This window comes from Poecilia reticulata, linkage group LG14 (genome assembly GCF_000633615.1).
Source record: "Poecilia reticulata strain Guanapo linkage group LG14, Guppy_female_1.0+MT, whole genome shotgun sequence".
In the NCBI taxonomy this organism is placed as follows: domain Eukaryota; kingdom Metazoa; phylum Chordata; class Actinopteri; order Cyprinodontiformes; family Poeciliidae; genus Poecilia; species Poecilia reticulata.
The window spans coordinates 11,969,378-11,978,581 of NC_024344.1; the positions used below are offsets into that span (position 1 = coordinate 11,969,378).

General features: G+C 38.6%; 1 protein-coding gene across 4 annotated transcripts in view; it reads right to left on the bottom strand.

Annotated features, from left to right (window-relative positions):
* msi2b (musashi RNA-binding protein 2b) overlaps positions 1-9,204 on the bottom strand; it is a 295,829-nt gene that overhangs the window by 274,107 nt on the left and 12,518 nt on the right. For all 4 annotated transcript variants that reach the window (XM_008427843.2, XM_008427841.2, XM_008427842.2 and 1 more), the window contains exon 5: positions 6,190-6,231. In XM_008427843.2, coding sequence (XP_008426065.1) covers positions 6,190-6,231 — 42 coding nt within the window. The remainder of the gene's footprint in view (positions 1-6,189; positions 6,232-9,204) is intronic.

A 9,204-nucleotide genomic window follows, 5' to 3' on the forward strand; every position in this document is an offset into this window, starting at 1 on the left:
CGCGTAGAATTTTTTTTTTTACAAAACTCCACAAATTCGAGTCAGGTTGAATGGACAGCATCAGTGAAGATCTCAGCTAAATTTATCTGTGKACTTTGACTGGACCATTTTAAACAACAATATAAATATAGGTTTGACCTCATCTGACCAGACAACCTGACAAATGGCAACTGGCAAACTGCAAAGTTCCTGCCACTCATGAAAAAATCCAGCTGTTTTAAATTAGGGCTGCATGATATATTACAAGTTTATCAGGATTTCAATATCACTGTATGCAACATCATTAGTGAATAAAAAAAAACAAAAGAAAAAAAACATACCTTAAACTGCAAAAATATTAGCTAATTGAATRACTTCCTGGCTTTCTCAGCTAATAATGTAATTGGTGATGCTTGTTTAATGMAAGGGGCAATKGGGRATCAGGATGTCCTGGTAAAGTTATTAGCTAACGCACCACTGTTTCATTAAAACAGAAGATGTAGTCAGATGCCCTGTTGTCAATAAAAACATGTAGTTGTGATCCATCACAAATTGTCTTGACAAAGACAATTTTTATATGTCACATTTTTTCTTAATATAAGTGTTCACACATTGCAGGTCTATAAACATTCAGCTGTCGAATAAAGTCAAACTCCAGCAGATTTCCACTTCTGACATTCATGCCAGTGGTCAGCAGGTGAAAGGTCACAGAGTTGGAAACATAGCTAAATATGAGAAGAGCAAAATGAATATTGAATTTAGCTCAACTGACATTGTTATTACAGTCTTCACCTGTGATATTGGCACCTATGATTTTCCAATAGTGACCAGCCTGACCGCCTAATAAGAATCAACTTATCAATTTATTTATACTCGCTGGATTCTGTTCTCCCATCTGAAATAAATACTTAAATTATGTGGCTTCTGAAGGTAACTGACTAGACTTTACTTATGAGGGACTGAAGCAAATGCATGTCACACTTTTAAGATTTATATTTGTATAAAAAACAAACCTGAAACTTCTTAAACTTTTCTATTTGCCATCATATAAAATCCCATTATAATATAATACAGTTTGAGGCCGTACAGGTGGAAGTACAAATGCTTGATACTGTGATTTTTTTAAACACAATAGAAAAGAACAGTAGATCGAAATCAAACTTGGATTCATCACAAAAATATTTTATTCTATACAACTTCACAACATCTGGCATTTTTATTTCCCAACAAGTTTGAACATAAAAYACACAAAGTTCCTGACAGAAATATGTGGAATGCAGACAGGTGGAGGAGATGGTACTGGTCAGTTTGCCATTGAGAGAAGAATAGACAGAAGAGAAAAAAAGGAGAAGGGGGAAAGCAAAGGGATGAACAGAACGTGACAGCCAGAGACGAGTGAGACAAGAAGAGAAAGAAGACAAAACAGTTGAGGCACGTAAAAAGTAAAATTTAGAGAGTGCCTTAATGGTGTTTCTGGCTTGTCATCCACCTTAACCCTAATCGTCATTGCCAATACTGTGCTAACTCAGTTTTCTTTCTTGGAGCTGAAAGGAGAATTTAAGGAAGAACTGTCAATGCAAACAAAACAAGCATCTTCCTTCCTTCAACTGTTGCTCCAGCTGCTCTTCTGCAGCACACGTCGATTCATGAAACAACAGAGCCTTCTTTCTGCGACCCAAGGKCCGCTCAGCAGGTCACAGGGGTGACTCGCCCGACTCGGCCTGCACGGCAAAATCCCTTTGAAAGGTGCAACGAAAGGGTTACGCCCGGTGCTCAGTAAATCAAAGCTGCTCCCTCCTTTCATTTCCATAACAAGCCATCAGAACTCATCTCCCACTGAAGTGGCCACAGTCCCACTGGCAATTAAAATCATGCTGGGACATGTTATGCTTGTGTGTGACTGCACTGCGAGAAACAAAACCAGCGGCRGCGGCAGCGGTAATGACGCCGGCAGCTGAGTGGTAAATCTCGAGCGATGTCGGCAGAAACCGTCTTTGATTCCTCTTAAAATAAAATTGAAAAAAGACAAGAAARGAAGGAAAACAAAAACTGTGTCCTCGTTTATGTGTTTCAGTTCAGGTCTTACTGGGAAATATGAAACAAGGAGGCACAGAGACAGTGAATTATCTCATCTCCGTTTCCTTTACCACGTTTTGTTCACAGTTGCAAAACTAAAACGGGAGGGTGGGTTGTTTTGGTGTGTGCGCGTAAGCATGTATTTTTGGGAAATGGAGAAAAGCAAAAATCTTAAAACCACACTTGTTTGTAGGAAGCTGCATAAATAATTACGCCTGATAAGATGAAAACATCTGCTAATAATGTTTTGATTCACTAAACCAAAAGAAAATGTATATATTGGAAGTGACTTATTTATTTTTGTTTTAAATTAGTTTCAAGCATCCACTTTGATCACTGGATGATGCGAGTGAAGATCTGTCCAATTCGGCTGAAAAAGTGATTGATCATCACACCTTACAATTACTTCACAGCTATTAATCCAAGCATTTCATGAAAACCATAATCCTCTGTTTTTACACTTGCCAGCCACTTATCACATCTGCTAAGCAATTTCCAGGTGTGAACTGAGGGTAGAACTTCGAACAACGCTTCGGAGAGCAAAGCAATGCACGATGACGGCTGAATTCGGTTCATCCTTCCTGTGTTTGTATCCACGTTGGACAACAACCACTGCAGGGACCAGCATCCAATATGATCGGTTTTTAGCCAGTAAGCCGGCGGATAAAGAACTRTTTGGTTGGTGTGGAAGTAAATGCTAAGATGCTGAAACCTTTACAGAGGAATCCTGGCATTCTAAAGCCACGTCCAGCTGCCTATCTAACAAAGCCTTGGCTATCCCCAGACAGGCGAGGAGGACGCGAGGCATAAATGAATGTGCATAAAGCACTTTGCATCACATCATGATTGTTTAATCCTTTCATTCGCACCTGTCAGTCATCCTCAGATGCAAACTAATCCCTGAATATTTGCGGGCCAGCCTATATTGATATCTTTTCACTTTTTTTTGTACTTGTAAGCACAACCTCTAAAAAAATCTAAGATTAGGTAGAGCATTATTCATTTGTAAGGTATGGCATGGTCTGCATTTCCTTTGTCTGTTTTCTTTGATTGAYGGGACTGCTGGTTATCTCCACGTTGTGCCCTTTACCAATATTGTGTTGCAAATGGACACAAAACCATAAGATTCCTTAAATCAAACATGATTCCCTAAAGGCAAATTAAAATGTTAGGAGGAAAATCTACCATGTGTGATCTTTACTGTACCTCACAAAGGTATTTTTACTCCTCCTCCTTTTTCATAGATCTTTCTAGATTTCACGTGATAGCCCTGAACAAAATGGTGCATGGCTGTGAAATGGGAGGAAAATGATGCATGGGAAATATGAGTACGAAAATAATTTTGAAGTGTGGCATTTAATCACTTGTGTTCCGATGCCCTTAAATAAAATCCAGTACAATTACCGGAGTCCATCTATATGAACTTTTATCTCAGTATAAATACTCTGTTCTGTGAAGACCTCGGGGCTTTGTTGGAGAAGATTAGTGAACAGGCAGCAGGAACACAGCAGACCAGACAGATAAAGTTGGGGAAAAACTTAAAGCAGGGCAAAGTTAKAAAAAAAAATCCTAAAAAACACAATCTGAACATGAACACACCATCCCTGCTACATAAATGGTGGTAGCATCATGCCATGGAAATATTTCTCTTCAGCATCGACACTGATGTCAGTCAGAGTTGACGGGAAGATGAAGGTGGAAGTCAATCTGCTGTCAGGGCAAACAACCAAAACTGAGGTGGAATGGTTTAGGTCAAAACATATTCATATGCTATGACCTAGTCAAAGTCTTGATCTAAACTAAAGCCAGTTGATATTCATTGTGCTCTTCAATCACATTAAATTCTAATAACAAATACTTAAGCTTGAAGCTAATGTGTTCAAAGCATTCAATTGGTTGGGTTGAATACTTTTGCAAAGCACCATAAATAATCTACTCTGTMACGTATTCCCACAGCAATCGTTTGGTTGACTTTTTACAGGTTTGTGTAGCTACAGAAATTGATTTAGTCTTAAATGTTAGACTATACTTAACTACACTTCAACGGATGTGTGAGCTTTAATATATCCTAATGACTGATGTCGAACACCCTTGAGTCTGTTTTCTGTTCTCAGCAGTCCATGTTTTGGGGCAGTGTCAGGAATGTCTGCTGATACAAGTTGGCTTTTTTTTCTCCCTCTGATCCTGTCATCCCGGCACAAACACCCGCGCTTGTTTACAGTGAAATGTCCTCCTTGTTCACCTTCACCTCCTGCCTGTTTTTCAGCATTACGCTACGTGATGTACATAATGTATAGTTTTACCATATTGCAGCACCGAGCGGTGGGAGGTCACCGGCGAGGTTGGCGCCGAAGCCATCGCTAACTCGTGAAAACGCCGATTTGCTCCCTGAAGCCAAAGCTACTGAGATACCTGCCAAGCTGAGCTTCTTTAAAACAAAAAAGGCAACCTATTCAAGCAGCCAAGCAGGCAGACAGCAGAGGCAAAAGAAGGGACAAAAGAAAGCTCATTCTAGACAGARAGGGATTTAAAAATAGGAACATCTGAATGGGTATTCTTTCAAAAGTCTTAAACCAGCKGAACCTAAAATACAAACCACTGCAACGTTAAATCTATTGGGTTTGGTCCAATTGTTTTAAGAACCTTTTTAATCTACTTTCAGTAAAACCATTTTGCTATTCCCACAAGACTGCTTTATGGCTATTTAACAATTMATTGAAGTGATATTTTCACAGTGTCATTATAGTGCCAGTTATGGAAAGTATGCTTTAGAAAATAATAGTGTACTTTCCTTTTAAGTTGTTGCAAAAGTTTGCATAATGGTTGGGAAGAAAAATATAAGCAGAAACCCACACAGCAAGCTGACTCACTTGTTCACCTAATAATTGGATGCATCATCAAACATCCGAGTTSTTGTATTGCACCTTCAACTTTTATTAGCAAAGCTCGGATGAGATGAAGYTAAGTCGATAGGCTTGCYGTGTAAGAAAAAGTGGAAAAACACCGGTTGTTTCTCAGCCGCACGCCGATATCCTTAAGTCACAGTGTGCTCTGGCTCTAAAAGCTTCCACTGCCAATTCCTTATTTGAAACRTGAACAAGTCTTTAACAATGCCCCTCTTTGTGATCCAGGGAAAAGGAGAAAATCTATTATCGATTTCCACCTGGKTTAGGTGGGGGAAAAAAGCCCCTGAAAGCGATGCTGAATGGCGCTACAGTGMACTGCGCTATAGCTTGCACATTAATGGCTGGTGTATGGTGTGAAGGGGCATGTCAACAAAGCCCCTGACTACTCCACCGCGCCATCTGCACATGCTGAATATTTAATTGTCGATGGAAGCGCTCAAGACCAGTAATCAAGAAAAGAAAAGATAATACGCATCATGAAGAGCCTGTGTGACAGTTCCTGCATGATTGGAATATGGCTTATTTCTTCAATCACCCATTGTTTCAGTGCTAATTGTGACAATTTCTGCATGCATGCCASACAATAAAGATATTTCTAAATCACTCATGTCATTCAGTCTCATTCAACTCCGGATGTGACAAAAGAACTCMGACTTGTAATTCAGCYAGTAAGTGTAATTCATCACTGTCAGCTGGGGAGTCACCATTCAGTTCAGAAACATGTATTCAAGGAACTATCAGCCTAATCAGTTAAAAATAAAACTTGCCCTTTAATTTTAAATGTGTGCCACCAAAGACATTTTAACAGCTAACAAAAGACAGGAGCATCTTGATTCTTTTCATCCCAGTTAAAAKAATTTAAACTTCTTTCAAACAGCAATGCACTGCTGCYTTAAAGAGGCAGTAGAGCTCGACTTCATACCACTGCAGCAACGGGACTGAAAACCGCATCAGGGAAGAGTAATATCACAGAAAACCTGCCAGATTTAAAACACTATACAGAATAGAGAAAAATAATATATTCTTTCATCGCAGCTGAAACCTCCTCCTTAATAATCTGTAGGGTTAATCGCTTCAGTATAACAATATGGCCAAGCTGAGAACAACAAATCCAAACTCAATCTTTGTTTCTCCTTGTAAAGGTTGTGTGAGCACAATAGAACTTAGCAAGCAACATGACGCATGATCACTTTCTGGAAGCGCTGCTAAGTGAGAAATTCATTCTTACCTTAGGCTGGGCGCGACGGGGAAAGGCAACCTTAGGATCAATCTGAAAATGAGAAGAAAACAACACATTTGTTGTGGATGGAAGAGCTACGTCCGCAAACAGGCCACAAGTACAGCTGCTCACAAAAGCCACAATCTTTGTGATCGAGAATAAAATTTCATTAAATTTAATAGGGGTTTAAAGAATAGAGGAAAACAGAGCAACGTCGCTCTATTTTTCTGCAATTCTAAGAAGTGACATTGGTGCTCAGCTAAAGAGAACAGTGAACAAAAGGCTTATGGGTATTGAAAAACATTCAGTGTACAGATGACCCTAAAATACAAGCTTTGGTTTCAATACACAGATAGTAAAAGGAAAAATACCTTTTTCCAGCGTACTAACGTTATTCTAATGGTAAAACACAATAGTAGTAGTGTCATGGTTTTATGCTATTTTAAAAAAACTGTCTCCCGCAGTTTTAAGAGATGATATCACTAAGACCACACACGTTTTTTACTCTGTGTGCAGTGCGGTGGGGTCTTCGGAAACTAATAAACACCTAGACCCCCTTGATTTAGTTCCAATAAGCATCTTGCCCACCAACTAAGCAGAGCATTTCATAACAGGAAATAAACAAAAACTTCAGAGTTGAAGGTGTGAAGTTTCTTTAAACTAATGTAAAACAATAATCAGAAATGAAAAAAAGTTGATCAAGGAAGTTACACAGGATCGGGTGATATTATCTTGTCTTCCATAATTAAATCTGCATTCCTACACTAAACAGGATAGATATACTTTTAGTCCTTTACGCTATATAAAGCTGTGGATAAGCCTATACRTTTGCAGAAATACAGAAAATCCCATAGGTTCAGAAAACATTAAAGCACCACTGTTAATTGGCACTTAACTATATCAAATATTTATAGTGAAGTCAGCATGATGATCATTTATTGAGACAAACTGGTGGTTGCACAGTTTTCTTTGCTGTCTCCCATGTTTAATACAGCCATGTTTTAAATGTAAACCAGGAATATGCTTTTGCTTGTCACATTCACTGCCACTGATAATACAAGACGTTTTTATGTGCAATTTAGTCCAATTTAACATAGTGTGATTTCTGAACTTCCACAACCTAATTAAAGTTGTAGTTTGTTTTCTCAAAGAACAGATTGATTYAGGAYTCTCCGCAGCTTTCACAGAGCCATGCTGCAGTCGAACAATTCAGCAAAACAAATGGCAAACAGCACTTAAATGGTGTAGTATATTAAATCACTTCCTAATTCGGTGTACAGTTTTAGTCACAAGTTCATTTGCAAACTGCTATGTAAAGCCCCATGCAAAAGGCTTTATCACCCAGTACATTAATCCCAACTATATAACAGCATGGTATTTAAATTCACAGATCACCTACTACCTTACCTGGCCTCCTTATAAATGATCCAGGTATACAGATTTGAAGAAATACTGGTTTAATTAGGAGAAGTTAGGCTTGTCACTCATCAGGACAAAGCATGTAAAGAGAAATGACCATTACCAGTGACCTCATTACTTTACGCTGCTAATTATCTACAACGGAAGGAGCTCACAGAAACATTTCAGGCGCAGCATTTATTCCGTTGAGCAACGTACTTTGTGAAACCTCACATTCATTATTAATAATTACTGTGTGCGTCCTTAGACCAAAACATTCATGCCACCAAATTATCTCGTAGTCATGAAACCTTTTATTAATAACACCCCCCAAAACCAAAACAAAAGGGAGGAAAAGTGAGCAGACCAGCCACACCAAGTGTTCTGCTGGTCATGGTCACACCAGAGACTCGCTTTTTATTTTAGGCAGGAATCGCTGATTGAATATGACAGGAAGAAAATGAGAGTCTGAGGCCGGTGACGCCTCCAGATATTGCCAAATAACCGGGAGGATGCGTCAGATCAGCCCGTTTCTCCATCTTGTGCTTGTTATCTCATTAGCTTCATTTTCCTCATTAATTTCTGCGGTATGAAGGTATGTTGTGGGGGTGGCGGTGGTTGGGGGCTGGGGGTCTCATCAACCTTGCACTTACAATGAAGAGCAGTGAACTGCCTCAAACCACAATGTCTGCCTAAATTGTCCTTGGCTGAATACAAATGACTTGAAGGATGAACATCTCCCTGTTTGTTTCATAGAACCCTTTTAACAAGGTACTACGGTTCCCCATGAATGAACTTAGCTATATATAAATGAGTGAGAAATTCTTTGCATTTGTGAAAATGACTCCATTGGCACAGATGGATTTATTTAAGAAAACGATAATACGCCCTGCTGAGGAAAACAATTGAAACAAAAGACACCATCTGCACGGATCAATTAAGCCATTGACATTGACTGCATTTCAATCTGCTTGAAGGGAATCCATGATGTGCAATGTCACTGTCATCTTTTCTGCCAGTCTCACTTATTACCGTTATTGTTGTAAATCAGGTCAGAATGAGAAATGAATTCAATAACACCTGGGCACGGTAACCCCGCTTGTAATAAATTTCATTTAAAGATTTGTTTTAGCACTTAGCCCCAGGCATAACCAATTCAAACTCAATTATTTTTTTCTTGCACCCTGTTTGAGCAAAGACAACAGATTATGTTCTGAATACCGAAGTCCTATAACTRGTAATATATCTTACATTTTAGGTTTACGCTCAGACAAAATACAGACACACACACACATTATATATATATATATATATTAGATATGTGCCGATCAGGTTTTTTCCTGCCGATTCCAATTCCGATCACATAATAATTTTTTTTTTTTAAATCATAAGCATTACCGGTTACATTATATGGAAAAAGGAACCATAAATTCACCTTAATTTAGACAAAAACTTGTTTTTAATAACTTTTTCCAAGAAAAAAACAAAACAGGCATTGTGCAAACTGTACTGCTATTGATAATACCATCTTTAACAGAATGAAAACATATGAAGGCTCTGAAGCGGCTAAATAATGCAAAGAGTCAAAATAAAACCTCTCAACATTGCCAAAAAAATTTAAATATA